Genomic DNA, 22,919 nt, shown 5'->3' with positions numbered 1-22,919 from the left:
TTTACATTTAAGGTAATTATCGATGTGTGTGTTCCCATTCCCATTTTCTTAATTGTTTGGGGTTTGTTATTGTAGGTCTTTTCCTTCTTTTGTGTTTCTTGCCTAGAGAAGTTCCTTTAGCAGTTGTTGTAGAGCTGGTTTGGTGGTGCTGAACTCTCTCAGCTTTTGCTTGTCTGTAAAGGTTTTAATTTCTCCATCAAATCTGAATGAGATCCTTGCTGGGTAGAGTAATCTTGGTTGCAGGTTTTTCTCCTTCAACACTTTCAATATGTCCTGCCACTCCCTTCTGGCTTGCAGAGTTTCTGCTGAAAGATCAGCTGTTAACCTTATGGGGATTCCTTTGTGTGTTATTTGTTGTTTTTCCCTTGCTGCTTTTAATATGTTTTCTTTGTATTTAATTTTTGACAGTTTGATTAATATGTGTCTTGGCGTATTTCTCCTTGGATTTATCCTGTATGGGACTCTCTGTGCTTCCTGGACTTGATTAACTATTTCCTTTCCCATATTAGGGAAGTTTTCAACTATAATCTCTTCAAATATTTTCTCAGTCCCTTTCTTTTTCTCTTCTTCTTCTGGAACCCCTATAATTCGAATGTTGGTACGTTTAATGTTGTCCCAGAGGTCTCTGAGACTGTCCTCAGTTCTTTTCATTCTTTTTTCTTTATTCTGCTCTGCAGTAGTTATTTCCACTATTTTATCTTCCAGGTCACTTATCCGTTCTTCTGCCTCAGTTATTCTGCTATTGATCCCATCTAGAGTACTTTTAATTTCATTTATTGTGTTGTTCATCGTTGCTTGTTTCATCTTTAGTTCTTCTAGGTCCTTGTTAACTGATTCTTGCATTTTGTCCATTCTATTGTCCATTCTATCTCCAAGATTTCGGATCAACTTTACTATCATTATTCTGAATTCTTTTTCAGGTAGACTGCCTATTTCCTCTTCATTTGTTAGGTCTGATGGGTTTTTATCTTGCTCCTTCATCTGTGGTGTGTTTTTCTGTCTTTTCATTTTGAGTAAGAAAATGGTGTCTTGTGTAGGTCTCTTGTGGATCAGTGTCCTGAAGTTGGCTCTCCCACCTCAGAGGCACAGCACTGACTCCTGGCTGCAGCACCAAGCGCCTTTCATCCACAGGGCTCCTTAATTTGGGATGATTCGTTGTCTATTCAGGTATTCCACAGATGCAGGGTATATCAAGTTGATTGTGGAGCTTTAATCCGCTGCTTCTGAGGCTGCTGGGAGAGATTTCCCTTTCTCTTCTTTGTTCTCACAGTTCCCAGGGGCTCAGCTTTGGATTTAGCCCCGCCTGTGCGTGTAGGTCGCCGGAGGGCGTCTGTTCTTTGCTCAGACAGGACGGGGTTAAAGGAGCCGCTGATTCGGAGGCTCTGGCTCACTCAGGCCCGGGGGTAGGGAGGGGCACGGAGTGTGGGGTGGGCCTGCGGCGGCAGAGGCCGGCGAGACGTTGCAGCCTGAGGCGCGCCTGTGCGTTCTCCCGGGGGAGTTGTCCCTGGATCCCGGGACCCTGGCAGTGGCGGGCTGCACAGGCTCCCCGGAAGGGCGTGTGGCTAGTGACCTGTGTTCGCACACAGGCCTCCCGGTGGCGGCAGCAGCGGCCCTAGCGTCTCATGTCTGTCTCTGGGCTCCGCACTTTTAGCCGCGGCTCGCGCCCGTCCCTGGAGCTCTCTCAAGCAGCGTTCTTAATCCCCTCTCCTCGTGCACCAGGAAACAAAGAGGGACATAAAAGTCTCTTGCCTCTTCGGCAGTTCCAGACTTTTCCCCGGACTCTCTCCCGGCCAGCCGCGGTGCACTAACGCCCTGCAGGCTGTGTTCACGCCGCCAACCTCAGTCCTCTCCCGGCGCTCCGATAAAAGCCGGAGCCTCAGCTCCCAGTCCCGCCCGCCCCGGCGGGCGAGCAGAAAGGCCTCTCGGCTAGTGAGTTCCGGTCGGCCCGAACTTCTGCGCTGGAATCTGTCCGCTTTGCCCTCCGCACCCCTGTTGCTGTGCTCTCCTCCGCGGCTCCCAAGCTCCCCCACTCCGCCTCCCGAAGTCTCCACCCGCGAAGGGGCTTCCTAGTGTGTGGACACTTTTCCTCCTTCACAGCTCTCTCCCGCTGGTGCAGGACCCGTCCCTGTCCTTTTGTCTCTGTTTAGTTTTTTCTTTTGCCCTACCCAGGTACGTGGGGGGTTTCTTGCCTTTTGGGAGGTCTGAGGTCTTCTGCCAGCGTTCAGTAGATGCTCTGTAGGAGTTGTTCCACGCGTAGATGTATTTCTGGTGTATCTGTGGGGAGGAACGTGATCTCCGCGTCTTACTCTTCCGCCATCTTCCCGGAAGTCCGGCTGTTTTTTTTAAATAAAGAGTAAAACTCCATTTATTTGTTAGACTACACAGCCTTGTTCTGATTCTGATTCTCTTCCACTCTGACTGATCTTTTTCTTTATTCCCAAAGGCTTCTCCCCATTCTGCAGGCTTTGTTCTTGGCCTTCAGCTTCTCTCTGTCCATTACTTGAAAGATTTCAGACATCCCCTTGTGCTGGAGGAAGAATAATATTCTACCAGGTGGTAATGTTTTGGACCATACAGATTTACAAGATTGTTATGGGCTTGCTGTGACAACAAGAAGTCGTAATTTTTCTCTTAGAGCACATACCCTAGCCAGAGTTAAAAGGAAGGCCCAGAGCTTTTTTCTACTAGTCCATCTGTCAGATTATCTAACTGTAATTAGTTGCAATTAATCTGAAAGGTCACTATGTTTGAGACACAATTTAGCCTGTTTAATTGGGCTTAATCATTTATTTCATAATTGCCAATACTGTATTCTTCTTAAGGAGCCAGTTCTTAATGAAAGTGGCCTTTTTGGTGGGGAGAAGGGACATGGAAGAGTAGAACTTTAATGCTTTTTGGACATAAAACAGTTCCTAGCTGCCCTTTAAATTTTTTTCTGTGCTACATTTACACCTTTGACTCTCCAGTTCGAGTTTTTCGGAACCAACAACCACGTGCTAGCAATGGAGAACAGAGGAGCACCTGTGACCCTTGGCTGTCCTGAGCTTGAATAGGAGCATTAGGCAGTGGTTCTCAAAGTAGCCGGCATAAGAATCACCTGGAGGGGGCTTCCCTGGTAGCGCAGTGGTTGAGAGTCCGCCTGCCGATGAAGTGGGACACGGGTTCATGCCCCGGTCCAGGAAGATCCCACATGCCATGGAGCGGCTGGGCCTGTGAGCCATGGCCGCTGAGCCTGCGCGTCCGGAGCCTGTGCTCCGCAATGGGAGAGGCCTGCGTACAGCCAAAAAAAAAAAAAAAAGAATCACCTGGAAGGTTCAAATGGATTTCTGTATCATGCGTTACACGCTCCCCACTTTTCTGACTCCCTAAGTCTGGGTTGGGGCCTGGCAGGTTGCATTTACATTAAGTTAACAAGTTTCCAGGTGATGCTGATGCTGCTCTGGTATCAGATTTTGAGAGCCACTGATAGTAGGTAGTGGCCAGTCTTTGCAGTAGACCAAGAATGAATTAATAATACCTGCTATAGTTTCTGAATATATCCTCCCCTTACAAACAAATAACAAGAAAAAAAACTCAAAAGGAATATCTGGTAGGGCTTACCTGGTTTGCTTTAGCCTGTGTGAAACCAAATGCACTTCAATTTTTAATTCCAGAGCTACTAATAAGTAGTATGCCTTGGACTTTTTATATTAAACATTTATTTTGACTTCCATTAAATTAATTTACTTCACATACATTATTGAATACCTATCATATGATAGTTTGGAGCTGGGGCTCTAGCGCTGAATTCCTTCTCCAAGGGGCTTATGTGTAGTTTGAGGAAGATTGATAATAAACACAATGTGTCAAGTGTTGATAATTTACTTGGATAACAAAGTATGAGAGTTGAACATATTTATTCCTGCCTGGTATGAATTACATATCCCTAATAGTTTCTCATTTATTAGCAATCTGATAGTATTTCCCGAACCTTAGATTCCAGCTATTCCATGTGTTTTAGATTTTATTTCACTTTATTTTAGTAAAGGTCAGTTGTACTTTCTCAATAGAACTGAGGCTGTGTGAGCTTGTTATCTTATGAGTTTCAAGGTTTAAGCCTTGTGGCGTGATGTTATGAGGGCAACCTGAGGGTTTTTACATTTTGTGAACTTGAATGTCTCTAGAGGGCATATGCATTCTCCAGCTCATTGAAATGCTCACTGCTCTTTCTTATTCTTATACCAGGCCTGTTTTACTCACTTATGTTAATGGCCTGGGCCTTGTAGGCATCTGAGTTTAGAATACCTTCTTTAAACAGTTTAAAAAATAGTGCACTTTTTTCAAGCTGGAAAATCTAACCTAGGTAAAATGTAGTTATTTAATGGTAATTTCATTTTTGTTTAGGTTCCATGTTTCATATTTTTTTTGGTTAGTCTGAACTTTTTTGTGGGCAAAGTTGAAAGTGATTGATTACATTTCTCTAGCTAGAGGATCTAGTTTTAGAATTCAGGACTGCACGCACGGGCGCACACACACACACACACACACACACACACACACATACACACACTGTGAGGCTGTGCATGTCAAATGTTGGATAAACCAAACAGCTAATATATTTTGTTTTAAGTCAGAGATTGGGTTGAGATTAGCAAGAAATTCAATATCTTAACATTTTCTGGATTGTCATTTTAAGTGTTGACCACAGATTGGTATGAAAAACCTTCCTAATCTTTGACTAAGTGTATGAATACCAACTAGTGCTGTTCTTCGAACTCCCTGTAGCTCTGCAGATGCTTCTCTGTGTTCTGCTTTCCTTTGCTACTGTGGTGAAGATTGGGTGGCTCCTGAGAAGAAAGTCATGTTAGCCAGTGTCTTAGTCTGTTCATGCTGCTGTACCAGACTATCATAGACTGGGTGGCTTATTTATCTCACGCTTTTGGAGGATGAGAAATCTAAGATCAAGGCGCTGGCAGATTCAGAGTCTGGTGAGAGAGCCTGCTTCCTGGTTCATAGAAGGCCATCTTCTCACTGGGTCCTCACACGGCAGAAGTGGTGAGGGAGTTCTCCAGAGACTCTAAATCCATTCATGTGAGGGCTCCGTCCCCATGACCTAAAAACCTCCCAAAGGCTCCACCTCCTAATGCCATCACATTGGGGGTTAGTGTTTCAACGCGTGAGTCTTGGGGGGACACAAACATTCACTTCGTAATAGCTAGCATGTAAGTGAATTGGTTTTCTGTTGTTTTTCAAGCAAAATATATGTGGAAATATAGCTTCTTTTTAGATGTGGAAATAGGATTTAAGATTTTCTACTGTGACTTGTGCCTTTTTCGTTTTGGTTTGAAAGTCTGTTTTCAAAGATATTTAAAACCAGAGCAGTTTTTTTTTTTTTTTATGCCACATGAAAGACCTGAGAGGCATCAGAAATCATTGCTTCTGTGGAACTTCATTCTGTCCTTACAGCTGCGGGACTTCACATCTTAGGTTCTTTTTCCTCTGTCACATCTTTGACTTGGAGATTTGCCAAAGTGAAACGTGTGCTTGGGAAGCAGGTGTCTCCCCAGCCGCAGCGCAGGGTGGAGTTAATTGAACCGAGTGGTCCAGGAACCCATGGGGTTGGTGTGTTCATTCTTGGCTTTCAGTACTTGAAGATTTCTTTCTGAGCTTGTCACTTACCTTCCTTAATTCCCAGCGTTTGGCATAGAGCAGGTGTATGATGTGGTTTAGGTGATAAACACTTGATAGGAGGTTCAATAACCTAGAATCACATAGTGAGAAAGTTCTTTGTTTTTCAGTTACTCAAAAAAAAATTTTTTTTTTTTTAAATCCTTCTGAAAGCAGAAAGGTGGTATTTTGGAGCTAGCGTGTAACACTTCTCAGCATCTGCCGATCTCCTTTATTCACAGGGAAAGCAAGCTTCACTCAGAACCTTTAAAGGCAGTAGGACCTAGCTAGAATTTAATAACACTGTGTTTATTTCTATATTGCACATGACACTACTTTTCTGTTTTTGATCAATTCTTATTTTGTTTTAAGTGCGAGTAGTTTTATGCACAAGGGGGTGATTCTAGGAAGCACCTGCAGGAGTGTGGAGACAGAGACAGGGATGGTGAGGAAGCCATAAAGAAGGCAACACTGCGGCGACTGGAGTGGAATCCCAGTGGGGACTTGGGAGTCAGTGCATACTCACCCAGAGTAAAGGGAGACGCTGGGTACTTACACTGAGTTCTCATTAGTCGTTACTTGATGGTGGCTCCTGGGGGTGTTAATTCTCTAGAACTTCCAACTGGCCTCTCCTTCAGGCAGAGCAACCCCGGCAGCCAGAGAGAACACTGGCAAATAATGGTAGGTGTTGACAGTGGCCTTTGTGGATCACTGTAAATGGGTGGGGTACCAACAGTTTCAGCTTCACTCCCAGACGTGCTAAGCTTCTCCTACATCCTCGTCATCTTAGTCAACGGCAACCCCATCCTTCGGTGCTGAAGGCTAAAAACTTTAGAGTCATCCTTGACCCTTCTCTCACATCTCACATCCAAACCATCAGCAAATCTTGTTGGCTCTACCTTAAAATATATTCAAAATCTGACCTCTCCTCTTGCCCTCACTGCTACCACCTACTCCAATCCCCCATCATCTCACAGCCTTCTAACTTAGTTTATTGCTAGTACAGAAGCTGGAATGATCCATAGAAAATCAAAGTCAGATTACATCACTGCTCAAAACCTTCCACATGTCCTCATCTTAGAGTGAAAGGCAAAGTCTTTCCATTGCCCATAAGGCCCTCCAGCATCTGGCCTCCTTCTCCCTTTTGTGTGTGTGCCTGTGTGTGCACACGCATGTACAGTTCTTTCTGTTATTAGTCTTATATGTAGTCAAAACATTCCTTTCCTCTCCATTTTCTTCCCTATTTTTTTTTTAGTGTGGGTTATGTGATTCATTTGTGAATTAGATTCATTTGCCACAGTTTGCCATTCCATCATTACTACATCCTGGGTGAAATTTTGTTTTTTTTTCATACAGTGAATGTACTTTTTATAGTGTATAGTTCTGTTGGTTTTGACAAATGCATGGAGTGGTGTATCCGCTACCGCGGTTCCATACAAAAGAGTCCATTGTCTTAAAAATTCCTTCCTGCTTCCCCTTTGCAGACAGTCCTTCTTTCCACCTTCCAGTCCCACTGGCAACCACTGATCTGTTTTCCTCCCTATAGTTATGCCTTTATAAATAAGTGAGAGTCTTACCATATGTAGCCTTTTTGGTCTGATTCTTTGATTTAGCAGAATACATTTAAGATTATTCTGTGTTGTGTAAATCAATAGTTCACTCCTCAAGTGTCCTTTAAGTATATTTAAGCAAAAAAAAAAGTGAACTGATTTAAAGAAAATATTAAACAAACATGATATAGGTGGCACATAGACATGAGAAACGTCTTGAACCTGAATGACTAAAATTTGGAAATCAGTAGTGTGATAGAAAGATGCTAGGTCAAGGCTTTGCTTTACCTGGTACCTCTGCCAGTGATTAGCTGTGTGCACTTGGGGAAGTCAACCTTCTGCTCTTGAGTTTCTGATAAAAATAAACAGTAAAATGGCTGATCCAGTAGTTGTTAGCTCCTACCATGGTTCATAAGACACAGGGTATCTTAGGTGCTTTGGGCAGCTCTTTTTAACATTAGCATTTCATTGTTGTGAAGCACCCATCACCCCTGGATTTCACAGTTGTTAGGACAACCTGTTACAAATGCTTTATTAAATCTATCATGGAGGAATAAGAGCCAGCCATTAAGAATGAGGTACGCCTTCAATGTAAGGCTCCAGTTCATCCACATTTTTTTTCTGTTGGGCTTTTCTGAAGGATAGGCTAGGGAGAGCCTGAGTCAGAGCTGTAGTCATGTCCAGGAGGTACTGGTGGTGCGATAAATCTCTGTGAGTTTTTAGCACTGTAGCATTTGGAATTTAATTTCCATAGTCCTTTCCCTAGGTAGATTTCCCAGAGCTGTCTGTAAAGATGGATTGGAGGTCATAGTTTCCCAGAACTTTATCGTGGTTCATGCATAGGCCATCTTGTCACATCATTGGCAATGTGTATTTGAGGGTCACTGCATGTTAAGAACTCTCCACTGATAACGGAAACCGGGAAAGGGAACCAGAGATAATTGCTGTTTTGTTTTTATTTTTAAAGATGAACAGATTCATAGTAATTCTTTTTTAAATCATAATTAATGGCTGCTTAAAATCCCTGGCCAGGTTGGGATTTTTGAAATTGGAAGTGGGATAATGATTGAGTTGTATTTAGGTGACACAGTGTCAGTGTAAAATCAGAGAGTCAGTGGGAGGAGTTTGAGAATGCAGAACTGATTTGTGTTGATTTTACATGTGGCACATGGTAATATTAATTTTACTTTTTACTTTTAGTAATGAATGTTATAACTATTGAAGATTATAAGAGCACATACTGGCCAAAATTGGATGGTGCCATAGATCAGCTTTTAACTCAGAGTCCTGGTGACTATATCCCCATATCCTATGAACAGATATACAGGTAAGTCAAGATTTAATTTGCTTGGGTTTTAGAGGGTATAGTGAAGTTTACAGCAACTTGAATTATGACAGTTTGTATGCATATAATATATGATACCTACATTAAGGCTCTGTAAGTTATTTATATGTTCCGTACTTGTGGATTGGGGGTTTGATTTATACTTTTTGCTTCAGAATTGGTTTTCAAATGAAGATAGTGTTAATCCTACCTCAGCCTGCCACGCCCACCATACATAATGCAGAAATTATAGAGGTCAGTGGAAAAAGACAAAAAATATGTAGTTTTAGCATCACAGGGAGATGTTAGCTTAATCTGTTGATGTTTGTGGCACACAAGTTTAACTATCTTTGGTTATTTTGTTTCCCAGCTCCTGGTAAATGGAAGTAGCAAGTCAGTGAGGACTGGGGTGGGTTGTGAGATCAGCCCAGTCACAAGAGGAGGAAGTGACAACTGTGCTGTTCTGCACAAGTGATGCACAAAGAGGTTACACAGCAAACGTTTTTGTTAGTTAGAAACCTGCTGATTGTCACTCTCTTCCTTATTTTGACATTCATTAAAACGAGAGAGAAACTGGCTTATAAGTAGTTATCGTAGTCAGACTCTCAGATAATCACCCAATATTAGATTATCTAATACTGATAAAACATTTAATAGAATACTCAAAAAGATTATTTGTAGCTGGTGATAATGTCTCTTCCATATGAACACTGATTGGGGCAGGATAACTTTTTGTTTTAAGACTTGCAATTAGTCACTTTTTGAGGCCTGAATTAATTATTTGACCAGTGGTTACATATTGAGGGTATGCCTTAACCTTAGGTTGAATTAAGTGCTTCAACCTTAAAATCATTAACTTGGTTTTTCTGTCTCCCCTCCTCCCCACAGTTGTGTGTATAAATGTGTATGCCAGCAGCACTCGGAACAGATGTATAGTGATCTGATTAAAAAGATAACTAATCACTTAGAAAGAGTCTCAAAGGAGCTGCAGGTAAAGAACTTATGGTATTGGTTTTAGCTTCTTTGGGATTTTCTGACTGGTTGGAATTAGCTTGTATATTATACCTTTGGAGGCTTGTTCATTTGATTATGATATAAATATATAAATATTTTATAGATGAATATTGATCAAATGTCTTATCTTTGGAATAGATTAATTTGAAAATTTGACATAAACTGTGGACATTTTTGAATTAAATGTATTTCCGACTTTAATTCTGTTTATTACCATGCAATATTTCTTTTATGTAAAACCTTATTCTGTTAACCTCAGTATTTGGTGACTTTTATATTATAAACGTGTATATTCTAATTTTTTTCTGGAACTTTTTTGAAAATTATTATCTTTGAAGTGGTATTTGCCTACCAGTTTCTAATGTTTGCTAATATAAACAACTGAAGTCAGCATTTTGTTGATAAACCCTCTACAGATGAACATCATCCCAGCTGTAAAATCTGGGGCAAGTTACAGGAAATATTTTATTTAAGGAAGCACTTGGCTTCTTGATCCTACTCTGCCCCTCCCTGCCTCAGTAAAGTTTCCAGTGCTTGAAGGTCAGGTACTATCTTTATTCCAGGACCAGATCACATTTTAGTTGTGGTGTAGAAGTTACAAGATGTGCAGAAAAGTCACTCAGCAGTAGATCACCAGGGTCCACACCACAATTAGGAAGTGCTCCAGCAATTCTGAAATATCTACAGTTTCTAGCAAGTGCTGGGTTGCTATTTGGATATTCTCCTCACTTACCTTGTGTTTTTTGTTTTTTTTTTTTTAAGTATAGCCAGAGCTGTGTTTATCATAGCCAAATATATCTTTTTCCTGTTGTTAGTGTAAATTGTTTTCGTCATCTTTTTGCCATTAAATACAGAACCTTTATTCATTTAATAAATATATTTAGTGCTAGGCATTGTATGTAAATCATAGGTGAAACCTGAGATCTGCGCATTGTAGCTTTGAATGATTTGCTTACTAATTCTTTTTTTTTTTTTTTTTAAATGAATTTATTTATTTATTTTTGTCTGAGCTGGGTCTTTGTTGCTGTGCGCGGGCTTTCTTTAGTTGCGGCGAGCAGGGGCTACTCTTCGTTGTGGCACGCCAAGGGCTTCTCATTGCTGTGGCTTCTCTTGTTGCAGAGCACAGGCTCTAGGCACCGCGGGCTTCAGTAGTTGTGGCTCGCAGGCTTTAAAGCGTAGGCTCAGTAGTTGTGGCTCACGGGCTTAGTTGCTCCGTGGCATGTGGGATCTTCCCGGACCAGGGCTCGAACCCATGTCCCTGGCATTGGCAGGCGGATTCTTAACCACTGTGCCACCAGGGAAGCCCTGCTTACTAATTCTTGACTCTACCCTCTCTCTGAATCCCCATGTTTGATTTACTGCTGAATCCTAGTTATGTTCTATTTCTCTCTTGGCTCCTGTCCACTTGGCCACCACCCAGTCCAGGCCACATCATCTCAAGTGTTTTACTAAAATGCTCATCTTAGTTGGTGCTCTGCCTCTAGTCTTAACACATCTAACTAGGATCTTGCGTTTCAGTCAGAGTGACTGCTTCTAAAGTACAGCTCTGATTATCATATTCCTATTAGAATAAATTCTAAATTTCTTAATATGATTTAGGAAGCCTTTCACTTTCTGACTCCTACTTATTTCTGCAGCCTGATGTCTTACCTTTCTGCTCCTGCATACTGAACTTATTTCAGTTCCTTGAACATTTTAGGTACCATCTCACATCTTGGCTTTTGCCATGTTTACTTAACTGTCTGAAACATTGTTCCTTTTCTTCTGCGCTCTTATTTTTTCGGTCAGTGTGAACTTAACATTTAGGCTGCCACTTAGACATCATTTGTTTTGGGAAACATTCTCTGATACCTTGTTCCCCAAGTCAGGTTTGGGAGCCCCTCATCTGTGCTACTGTAACACCCAGTACTTCATGGTAGTTCATTGTGTAATTTCTGGTTTAGCTGTTCCCCTTCCCCACATTCCCCACCCCAGTATTGTGTCCTGAGAGGGCAGAGGAGCATGTCTGTTTTCATTATTGTGCTGTTAGTACCTTGCCCAGTATCTCATACATACTAAGCATCACTTGCTGAATGAAATGTATAGCAAATGAATGTTTATAAATATTTACTCTCTGTTGGATAGTGAAAGCTTTTCTAGTAGAAATCCGAGTTTGATCTCGTTTTTTAACATGAAGTCTTGGTGGTCTTTGGGGTGCAGGGTGTACCAGAGATTTCATTAGATCGACAAAGAACTCATCTCAAAAAAGATTGTTTTATGAATACTGTTTTCCTATTATTAAAATAATATTAAATATTCTAAAACAGAAAGCGAACCATTTCAATTCAAATTATAAGGATAAAATAATTACTTGTCTTGCTTATAAAAGTTATCTATGAAATGTGAATTGGAAATTTTATAATATGTTTTACACGTATGCTTTGCCATCCCGTGAGTCATTAATTTGACTGATAGAATTGTGATTTGCTAGTTATTTGTCATATTGCAGTTTCTGCTTGTGTAGAATTTTTTCTTGTACTTAATTTTGTAAGCACTATACGACTACATTTCATTCTTACAATTAAAATATTACTGTAAAATGTTTTTTTAAGTTAGAGGGCACTATAGTACTGTGTTATCAAGCTCAGTCTAATTGACAGTTTTGGAAGGCCACTTGGCTACATTCTCTGGCATAAATTTGCTTGATCAATTATCAGTAGTACAAAGGTAACCTGTTACTTGCCCAGGATGGGCTGCACAGGGTACTAATACTTGAGAGTCACTGAGGTTCAGAGAGTAAGTTTCTGAGGTTTTGGAGAGTGAGATCCCTGTCAGTGTCTGTAGAGCTCCTTTATTCTTTATCAGGAATGCATAATAGTTCATCGTACCTTGCTTTACTGATGTACCTCAATTTATTTAACCACTTTTTAATCCATGAATATTTAGGTTGCTTCCAGTCTTTTGCTGTTACTAACAGTGCTACAGGGAATAATCAATCTTGTAAGTTTTATTATGCTTCGCTTCATTGTACTTCACAGATACTGCATTTTTTACAGACTGAAGGTTTGTGGCAACCATGTGCTGAGCAAGTCTTTCGGCATCATTTTTCCAATGGCATTTGCTTGCTTCTTGTCTCTGTGTCACATTTTGGTAATTCTCACAATATTTCAAACTTTTTCATTATTTCTATATTTGTTATTGTGATTTGTGATCAGTGATCTTTGAATTACTGCTGTGACTTGCTGAAGGTTCAGATGACGGTTAGCATTTTTTAGCAATAAAGTATTTTATTTTTTTTATTATTATTTTTAGCAGTAAAGTATTTTAAAATTAAGGTATGTACATTGTTTTTTTTAAACATACTGCTATTGCACACTTAATAGACTACGGTATAGTGTAAATATAACGTCTATATGCACTGGGAAACAAACAATTCATGTGACTCGATTTATTGATATTTGCTTTATTGTGGCGGTCTGCAGTTGAACCTGCAGTATCTCTGAGGTCTGCCTCGCATGTCATTTACTATGTCCATATTTTGTGGTTCACAAAAGTTGTACCAAGTTATATGCTTCCACTGGTTCTATACGTTTCAGAGTGCCTGTTTTCCCTACCATTACTAATATGGCGTATTAGGTAACTAAAGAATTTTTGCTTTATACTAATAATAGGAATAATTCTTATAAAAATAACATAGACGGGCTTCCCTGGTGGCGCAGTGGTTGAGAGTCCGCCTGCCGATGCAGGGGACACGGGTTTGTGCCCCGGTCCGGGAAGATCCCACATGCCGAGGAGCGGCTGGGCCCGTGAGCCACGGCCGCTGAGCCTGCGCGTCCGGAGCCTGTTGCTCCGCAACGGGAGAGGCCACAACAGTGAGAGGCCCGCGTACCACAAAAATAAATAAATAAATAAAAAATAACATAGACAAGGGTGATAGCTCTTTTGATGCTAGTATTTAAAAAACCATATTGATAAATGTGAAGGTAATATACGATGTAAAACCGGGGAATTTAGCTTGTTTTTAGAATCCATACATGTCCTACTTTGAGTTCAGCAATATGGGACTATAAAAAAATCTTACTTTGAAATGATCTTTTTTGTAAAAGAATGTAAACTCGAACCATTGTTAAATAGCAGGGTAAAGTGGATAAAAACATGGGGACCTGGGCTCTGGTCTCAACTCTGCCACTCAGCAACTGTGTGCCTCTTGATTAAACATGCTAATATCATCTTGTGAATTTTCTCAATGTTAAAATGAAGTGGCTTTACTGAAACACCTGGTTGCTTTAAGCTCAGTTCTAAGATATTTTTTCTTTGCTTCCTGCTTGGCAAATGCTTCTTCATCCTTTTCTCAGGCTTAAACTCATTTGTGTCCACCTGTGTAAAATCTTCCTAGAACCCTCACACTCCCCTCAAACAAACAAACAAACAGGCCATTGGAACTTTTTCTTCTGTGCATTCGTAGCGTCTTGGCAATAACTCTGTATTGTTTTTGCGACCATGTCTGGCCACCTCACAGCCCTGTCCTCCTTTGAGGGCTTGTGTTTTTATCCTTAGTGCCTGGCAGTTACAGCTCAGCAAATGTTGAGTGAATGCTCAGCATCAAATTTGACCAGTGGGAAGAGTAGCATAATTAGCCTTGTATGACCACTAATCTTTGTGTCTCTAGGTGCTTAGGCAATGAATTTATTCATTGTTCAGTTAATCCAGTACATTAATTTATGCAGTGTTGCAAGTATGTGGCATAATCCTGGTGTAATCTCTACTTTATAGAGACCTTAAGGGCAGTTTTCATTGGGGACAGAACAAGAGTGTATGCCAGGCCCCATGAGCCAGAAAAGTTTTATTTGGGTGGAGTGTTTTGTTTGCAGTTGCAGCTCTGATTTTAGTAATGATATATTGTTATTATGAGCTAGAACAGGAGTGTGGGATGAGTTGAATTTGACAGATAATCAGAAATTTAGTGTTGGGGTTGATAAAATCAATGAGTTGAACCTTTAGGGCATCAGCCTCTTATCTCTCAAGGGCATCTTAAAATAGCTACTGGTGTGTGTATAGTTTACATGGCCCAGAGTGACTTACTTCTCTCTATCAAAAGCCATATATCAGTGTTGGAGGGACTGAAGAGTGTATGAAATAATGTTTCCTATTCCCCAGTTACTGATTTAAAAGCTAGAGAATACTGGTTTTTAGAGATTGTAAAAGATTATTTTAATTTGTTGAACCTAAACGCTTTAATATAACAACATAATCTAACTTGCTTCCTCTTTTAAAAAAATAAATATTGTTTTCATTTTGGAAACAATGACTTTTTGACCACTTCGGCAGCTTAAAAATTTTTCTTGTTAAATTTATTAAACTACTTATATAGCTAAACCTACTTAGTATTCTGCTTACTCTTGTATTTTATTACATGTATATCTATACTTTTTACTTACTACTAGATTGTTTGAACTGTGACATATATTTTGCGTTAGTTTTTTTTTTAAACCGTTATCTCCGCTTGTGCTTCACTCCTCTGTTCTTTAAATGTGGTAATGAACATCTCTATTTTATTTTCCTTTTTCCATGCCTCCAGAACCTCAAAATGTGAATTTCCAGTTCTGATTTTTTGATATACCAAAATTGGTTGATTAGTTCAGTAAACAATATTCTGGTTAGTTTTGGCAAATTCTGTTGAAACTTTTAGCAATCACTGTACTTTTGGTGAGGGCTCAAACCAGCTTTTCCAAATGCCTATTCGACAGTTCAACTTGGATTTCTTCTTACAGATACTTCATATTCATGTCTGAATCTAAATTCCTCTTCTCTCAAATCAGTTTTACTCTCAGACTTGAGATTTTATATTCACCTTTGACTCCTTTTTTCTCCCTTACCTGTTATTTCCAGGTGATAGTCAAGGTTGATAGAATACGGCAATTTCATTTGCTTCTGTCCCCTTTCATTCCCATTGCTGTCATCTTTTTCCTTATTATTGGTTCATGCCTGCACTAGAGCAGTACTCTCCTAACTGGTCTGCCTTTCTGCAGTCTGTTCTTTTGACTGACTAATCCTCTAAAAATGCTAATTTTTGATGGGCATACTTTCTTGTTCCCAAACCTTAAAGACTCCTTGTTGCTTTTCTCAATCACAGTTGATTTCTTGGACAGTATAAAAACAACTGAGCTGGTTGACTGGTTACAGGGCTGCCTAGTGGGGAACTTAATATAGCTAGCTCTTTCCTATATAACTATGCAAGGTACTCTGTTAGGTACAGCCGTAGACATATGATTGATAAGGCTAGATAATTTTAGACCAACCCTCCTGCTGAGAACAATTTTTAAAATGGGCCAGGGAGCTAATAAAAAAATGAAGAATTGTAGGACCAAGACCTGGGAAGAGAAGGAAATCCAGAGACGGGAGACTAGCACTTGCGCCATTTCTCTTCTAGAGGCACCTATTTATTCTGGAAGAAGAGGCTACTAGGCTGAGAAATTTAATAGAGCTTTGATGGGTTTATGGGGATAGAGTAATAAAAATTGGAGGTCATGTCCCACCAAACCTAAAGGATCACATCCCAGGTATAGTAAGAATAATAAGTTACAGACTAGCTTGTTGTAGCTGACACTTGATTCCTGACTGGATTCAGATGGTCTGGATTTGCTGACTCCTCTAGTTGCTTACCAGAAGCGAAAGTAAATTCTTCCCGGAGAAAGAACATTATCCTAGACATCAAATTGTTTCCATAATTTTTCATAAACAGTGTCTGACGTTCAGTCAGAAATATGTAGTTATATTAGGAGGTGAGGTGATCATAAAACCAAGAGAAATACATTTTTTAGACAAGAATTGGGAGAGTGCTTCCCTGGTGGCGCAGTGGTTGAGAGTCCGCCTGCCGATGCCGGGGACACGGGTTCGTGCCCCGCTCCGGGAAGATCCCACATGCCACGGAACGGCTGGGCCCGTGAGCCATGGCCGCTGAGCCTGCGCGTCCAGAGCCTGTGCTCCGCAATGGGAGAGGCCACAACAGTGAGAGGCCCGCGTACGGCAAAAAAAAAAAAAAGAAAAAGAAAAAAAAAAAGAATTGGGAGAATTCATCACCAGTAATCTCTAACTTTAAAGAAATACTGGAATGTTCCTCAGATAGAAAGAAAATGTCCCTAGATGAAAATTTGAAGAACCAGTAGGAATGAAGGAAAACAAGGACAAATATGCAAGTGTAGAATAATAATAGTGATAATGTCTTATAGGGTATAATATAAATAACCCAAACACATGACAGTTGCATGGAAGATGGAAGAAGGTAAAAGGATTTAAAATGTCCTAAGGCCCTTGCATTGTTGAGGAGGAAGTAAAAGTACTCCTTTATTTCAGACTATGGGAAGACAAGGATGCAGTCTATAACCTTAGGGTAATCACTAAAAAAAATAGTAAAACGTGTAATTAACAAGATAATAGAGAAAATGGAATAATTTGAAAATAAAGGAGTCAAGAAAGGGTAGAGAAAGGTACAGAGAACAGATGGGACAAATAGAAGAATAGTAAGGTGTATCAATTACATGAAATGTTAAAGACAAAATGCTGCATTAAAAAAGTAAATAATTATTGGACTGAATGACATTCTGCAGCCTTACTAAATGCTGCTAACATGAGACACATCTAAAATATAAGGAGACAGAAAGATTGCAAGCAAGTGATGAAAAAAGATACACCATACAAACATTAGCCAAAAAGAAAAACAATATAGCTACATTGATATCATAAAAAGTAGACTCACAGCAAGAAGTATTACTGGATATAAAGAGAACCTTTTATTATGACAACGTTCAGTTACTAGGAAGATAATAATGCTAAATTTGTATTGACCCAAAATACCCAGAAAAATCAACAGATCCAAAAGGAGAAACAGACAACTCCACAATCATAGTGAGAAATTAACACATCAGTGGCTTTAGCATTTATCTCAAGAAATTAGAAAAAGAACAACAAATGAAACCCCCAAAAAAGAATTAAGTCACAATCTCTGCTAGTGTACCTTTGGAACAATAAGAAATATTCAGGGAACTATGGTACAAAGCATAATAAAGAAAGTGCTGTATCAGACTAAAGGTGAAATGATCACAGACAGATGGAGGGATGAAGAGGAAGATGGCGTTAAAAATACGTCATGAAAAATGATATTTGGGGAGGGGGTGTTTTGAGCTGAGAGAACTTCCATAAGGAAAGGCTTATGGGTAAGAGAGGTTTGGGTAACAAGGAGTGGTCCTATGCGGATAGAATGTGAGGTATTTGAGGGAGATTGGGAGGTGATAAGGATGAAAAAGGCAGGCTGGGGCCAAATTGTAGAAGGCCTTAAAGGCCAGGAGTTACATTTTAGGAAGATCGATACAAGACGGATTGGAGTAGGAAAGAATGAGATGTGATTACAGTAGACTAGATGAATTACAGGTCCACAGTCCCTTATCTGTAATTCAAAAATAGAAAAAAAGCTTTGAAAATGGATTTGTTTCCCTCTAAGTTTGGTGCCCAAACTCATTTGGAGTAAAATTTGATTTAAACTCATGTGAGGAAGGAACTTAGTTGGGAACATTCATGTATTTTCTCCCAGAAATATCAATGGATTGATATTCCCAATCTCTACTGGGTATTTTACATAGCATATGGTATATGTACCATAATACCTTCTAAATCTGAAATCCTCTGAATTATGGCACATCTGGCCCTAGGAATCTTGGATAAGAAATTGTGAACCTGTTGGCAATGAAAAGGGAGAAAGAGATGTCTGGGACACATTGCAGAGATCAAAGAAACAGGATAGATAAGACAATAATTAAGTTGGAAGAGAGGTGGGATGAGAGGATTTAAAGATCATTTTGGTTTCAGTAGAATTGTTAGAAGTTGGTAGTGGGGACTTGAGAGAGGGAAGGAGAATGATAGTGGTTTTAGAATGTTTATTAGTTCAGCTAACATTTAGTGTCCACGTGCCAGGCATTGTGCTAGATGCAAAGGGTACAGTGATAAATAAGATGGATTTGTTCTTTGTACTGTTTAGGGGAAATGTGCGATGGTCATTTTAATATACTGAAATGTGATGAGTAGTAGGATAGAGATATGAAATGAGTCACAAGTCTTGCTGATTTTCTCCCTTGTAAAATGTCTCAAATTTATCCCCTGCTACTTCCCTAGTTTAGGTCCTTAGTCGTACTTTCTTGAACAACAGAAAAAGATTTCTAGTTTGTATCTTGACCCTGCACCTTCCCTCAATCCATTTTGTTTATTTTTTAGACGTGTCATGTCATTCATTTTCCCAACCTTCTGCCTCTCCTTTTACCTAAAGAGCAAAGACCATACTCCTTCACAAGAATTTCAAGGCTCTTTACACCTGAACTCAGCAAGATAGTGTAACAGTATTTTGCTTTTAAAATTTAAATGTGGGAGAGGATGTCTTTTTATCTTTGTGTATTTTCTTAGTTTCTTGTGCCACTATTTCTTTCCTCCCTTCCCTTTCTGCAGAGGGGGCATTCTAGTTGTCTGTTAGGGTTTTCCCAGTTTTTAACTTCTCTATTCCCGGTAGGCTTAACTAATCACTTTCTCTTCTTTGCTGCTGTAGCACTTTATTTGTGTTGCTGCTAGAGTACTTAGTTTAGCACTTGGGATATATTTAGTTACCAGCAGGATGTCACCTTTGCAACACTGGGAGCTGCTTCTTTTTTTTTTTTTTAAATAAATTTATGTATTTTATTTATTTATTTATTTTTGGCTGCGTTGAGTCTTTGTTGCTGCGCACGGGCTTTCTCTAGTTGCGGAGAGCAGGGGCTACTCATCGTTGCGGTGCACAGGTCTCACTGCGGTGGCTTCTCTTGTTGTGGAGCAGGGGCTCTAGGCACGCGGGCTTCAGTAGTTGTAGCATGCAGGCTCGGTAGTTGTGGCTTGTGGGCTCTAGAGCGCAGGCTCAGTAGTTGCGGCTCAGAGGCTTAGTTGCTCCGCGGCCTGTGGGATCTTCCTTGACCAGGGCTTGAACCCGTGTCCCGTGCATTGGCAGGCGGATTCTTAACCACTGCGCCACCAGGGAAGCCCATAGGAGCTTCTTAAGGGCATGAATCCTGACTTAGTTGTTTCTCTTGGCCTGTGTGGTATTGAACTAAGTGCTCATTAGGTAAATATGCTGGTCTTAATGCTATTAATCAGATGTTTCCAGTCAGGAGTGTACTTCTCTATCCCATTGAAGTTAGCCTTGGTCAAGTGCTTTGGCCTGTGGATTGTAAGAGAAAGAGAAGTGTGCTTGGTGAGGCGTTTACCCAAAGATCTGAGCCTTTAAGGTCGGCAGTGCAATTTTCCATGTCTCCCTTTCTCTGCCAGGTGTTCTAGGTGGTAGAGGCTCCCTTAACCTGCGTCCCTGGGTGATTATAACAAGAAGCAGACCCTCAAGATGGGCATGTAACATGGGAGAAAGAAAACTTTGCTATATATTTTTTTCTTTTTAAACACATTAAAAATTTTTGTTATTTTTTTATTGAGATACAATTCACATACCCTAACATTCACCTTTTTAAAGTGTACAACTCAGTGGTTTTTAGTATGGTCATGAAGTTGTGCAGCCATCATCACTAATTTCAGAACATTTTAGTCACCCCAGAAAGAAGCCAGCACTTATTAGCAGCCACTCACTAATCTCCCCTCCTGTCAGCCGCTGGCAGTAACTAATCTACTTTGTGGATTTGCCTATTCTGGCCACTTGATAGAAATGGAATTAGTCAATATGTGACCTTTTGTATCTGGCTTAATTTACTTATTAGCATGTTTTCAAGGTTCATTCTTGCTTATAGCATGATACTTCATTCTTTTTGGCTGAAAAACATTCCATTGTTTGGTTATACCACATTTTGTTTATCTAAGCTCTGTTTTGTTAAGTCACTGAGATTTTGGGGGGGCATTGACTGGTAAAATCAGTATTTGAATTGATAATACTTAGAAGATTCTGTTTTATCTCACTACCATTTGGATAATTGAACTTCATGGATATAACATCCTTTACTCTTAAAACTGTTTTAAATGACACTTAGACAATTTGATTATTTTTGTGTTCATCTGAATCCGGAATCCACTAGAGCAGTTGGGAGGCATTTTCTCCCCACGTAATGTTGATAAATTTATTGTATATGTTAATATACTTCATCAAATTGAGAGTATATTTTCACTTTGGCCAAATAAAAATATTCTGGTATTTTGATCTAGTAGCTTTATAGTCAGGAACCCACTAGCAAGTGTGTTTCTTCCAACAGTTTCTTTGTCAGTGGTTTGGAACTTAGACTGTACATTACCACCAAGAAACAGTGTTTAAACAGAGATTTTGGCTCCCAGGCCAGGACAATAACATTGAATTGTTAGGAACAGCACTGATAATACTAACCTGAGTGCAGGGTCCTGAGGAGGAGAGACCACAAAGACAGAAGCAGAAAAGGAAAATGGTGCAGTTTTTATTCTCAAATAAGGCAGAATTTAGAATAGTTTAAATGAGTATTTGTCAACTATTTTAAAGGAAGTTAACTAATTGCGATTAAACCATTCATTTAAATGAATTTAGAGTAATTTTAATGTCTTTTAAGCTAAATATATAAAATATATCTTGGTTGAGTTAAATATAATTTAACTCTCAAACCAATTAATAATGGAAATTAATAGAAACTAAATCATAATCAGTCAACATGACTTAACTTTGCTTCAGTCTTCATAGACGCCAGATTACCTGTAAAAGCTTTATTGCCAAACTGCCAACAAATGAAACCAAGTTTATCTTCCTGTTTAAAATGGGCCAAGGATTGCTTTGCTATTTGTGTTTTGTCCAGTGGGTGGCAGCATAATTCAACTAGTTGTATGCAGTCATTTGAAAGCTTGTATACCTTTTAAAGGCTATAATTTCTATATCTGTTGAGCTACAAAGTGTGTTTAAAAAAATCTTTCATTCTCCCAAAATAATGCTGTTTACTCCTTGCTATAGTGAGGAGGATTTTTAGATAGAACATTGTTATCCTTTCTACACAGATTTCAAGTAAGGTAAATATCACTGCCAACTGGTAGCTATCTCTTCACAGAAAGTCTTTCTTTTTTTTTAAATAAATTTATTTATTTTATTTATTTATTTTTGGCTGCGTTGGGTTTTTGTTGCTGTGCGTGGGCTTTCTCTAGTTGTGGCGAGCGGGGTCTAATCTTCATTATGGTGCGCGGGCTTCTCATTGCGGTGGCTTCTCTTGTTGCAGAGCACAGGCTCTAGGTGTGTGGGCTTCAGTAGTTGTGTCACGTGGGCTCAGTAGTTGTGGCTCGCGCACTCTAGAGCGCAGGCTCAGTAGTTGTGGCGCATGGGCTTAGTCACTCCGCGGCATGTGGGATCTTCGCAGACCAGTGCACGAACCAGTGTCCCCTACATTGGCAGGTGGATTCTTAACCACTGTGCCACCAGGGAAGTCCCCAGAAAGTCCTTCTGAATAAGTATTTGGAGATCTATTTTTAAGTCCAAACTAGAACTTAAAGTAGTTGTTACAGCGAAGTTGTTCTTAGAGAATTTGCCAGTGAGATGCCTTAACCCTCTATCAGTCTACAGGCTTCCATTCAGATCATAATTCTAATAAGTTTACTACCAGCCTTTGAAGGCAGGGTCTGTGTTTTCTTTTCATGTGTCCTTATAGAACTTAACATAATGCCAGGCCCCAAAGAGATCCAGTAAAAGTACTTACTAGTTGACAAAAATAAAAACCATATGCTTGCCTTACAGCTGAGATTATTAAAACCACCTACTTATTCCAGTTAAAACAGCATCCTTAACTCAGGAAATGGAATTTATGATGAGCAGGAGAGTCAAATCACTTAAATAATGAATAATTATTTGCAGTTGTTTATTATCAGAGTGTAGAGTACATTTAGGAGTTGTATTCTTTTTAAAACAAACTTTTTGTTTTGAGACAGTTATGTACTTAAATTGGAAGTTTTGCTCAGTGGTAGAAGAGATGAGGCATATAGGAGATTGAGAGGTCCTCCTATTTCATCTGACTTCGGATATTTTCTCTTATGAAGTAATCTTGAACCTTTTGTAACTGTTCTTTGTTACCTAGCTAGTCAGTTAAAAAGCTGAGATTAGAACCTAGGTTTATCTCATTGTTATGTGGGTACGCTAAAGGAATACAGGATCACAGAAGCTTGGCTTTAATTTTGTTTAGTGTTCAAGTCCAAATAGTATTTGGAAAAGGAGGAGAGTCTTATCTTAGAAATAAGCGGGGAAGAAATTTCCGTATAATTGTAATAGTAATGATAGTAGCAGTTAACTTTGAAAGTTAAGAGACCTAAGAGAGAAATGTCTTCTACTGTCTTTTAGACTCACCTTGACTTTTTTATTGTTACTTTTAATTAGAAAATCATCCGTACAGCTTATATTA

At 39.7% G+C, this 22,919-nt stretch overlaps 1 protein-coding gene across 2 annotated transcripts in view; it reads left to right on the top strand.

Moving 5' to 3' along the window:
- CACUL1 (CDK2 associated cullin domain 1) overlaps positions 1–22,919 on the top strand; it is a 77,748-nt gene that overhangs the window by 16,891 nt on the left and 37,938 nt on the right. For both annotated transcript variants that reach the window (XM_049697431.1, XM_004265782.3), the window contains exons 2-3: positions 8,397–8,523; positions 9,409–9,511. In XM_049697431.1, the coding sequence (XP_049553388.1) occupies positions 8,397–8,523; positions 9,409–9,511 (230 nt within the window). The remainder of the gene's footprint in view (positions 1–8,396; positions 8,524–9,408; positions 9,512–22,919) is intronic.

This window comes from Orcinus orca, chromosome 14 (genome assembly GCF_937001465.1).
Source record: "Orcinus orca chromosome 14, mOrcOrc1.1, whole genome shotgun sequence".
NCBI lineage: Eukaryota > Metazoa > Chordata > Mammalia > Artiodactyla > Delphinidae > Orcinus > Orcinus orca.
Note: the sequence above shows the minus strand (reverse complement) of the source record. Positions and strands in the feature narration are given on the sequence as shown.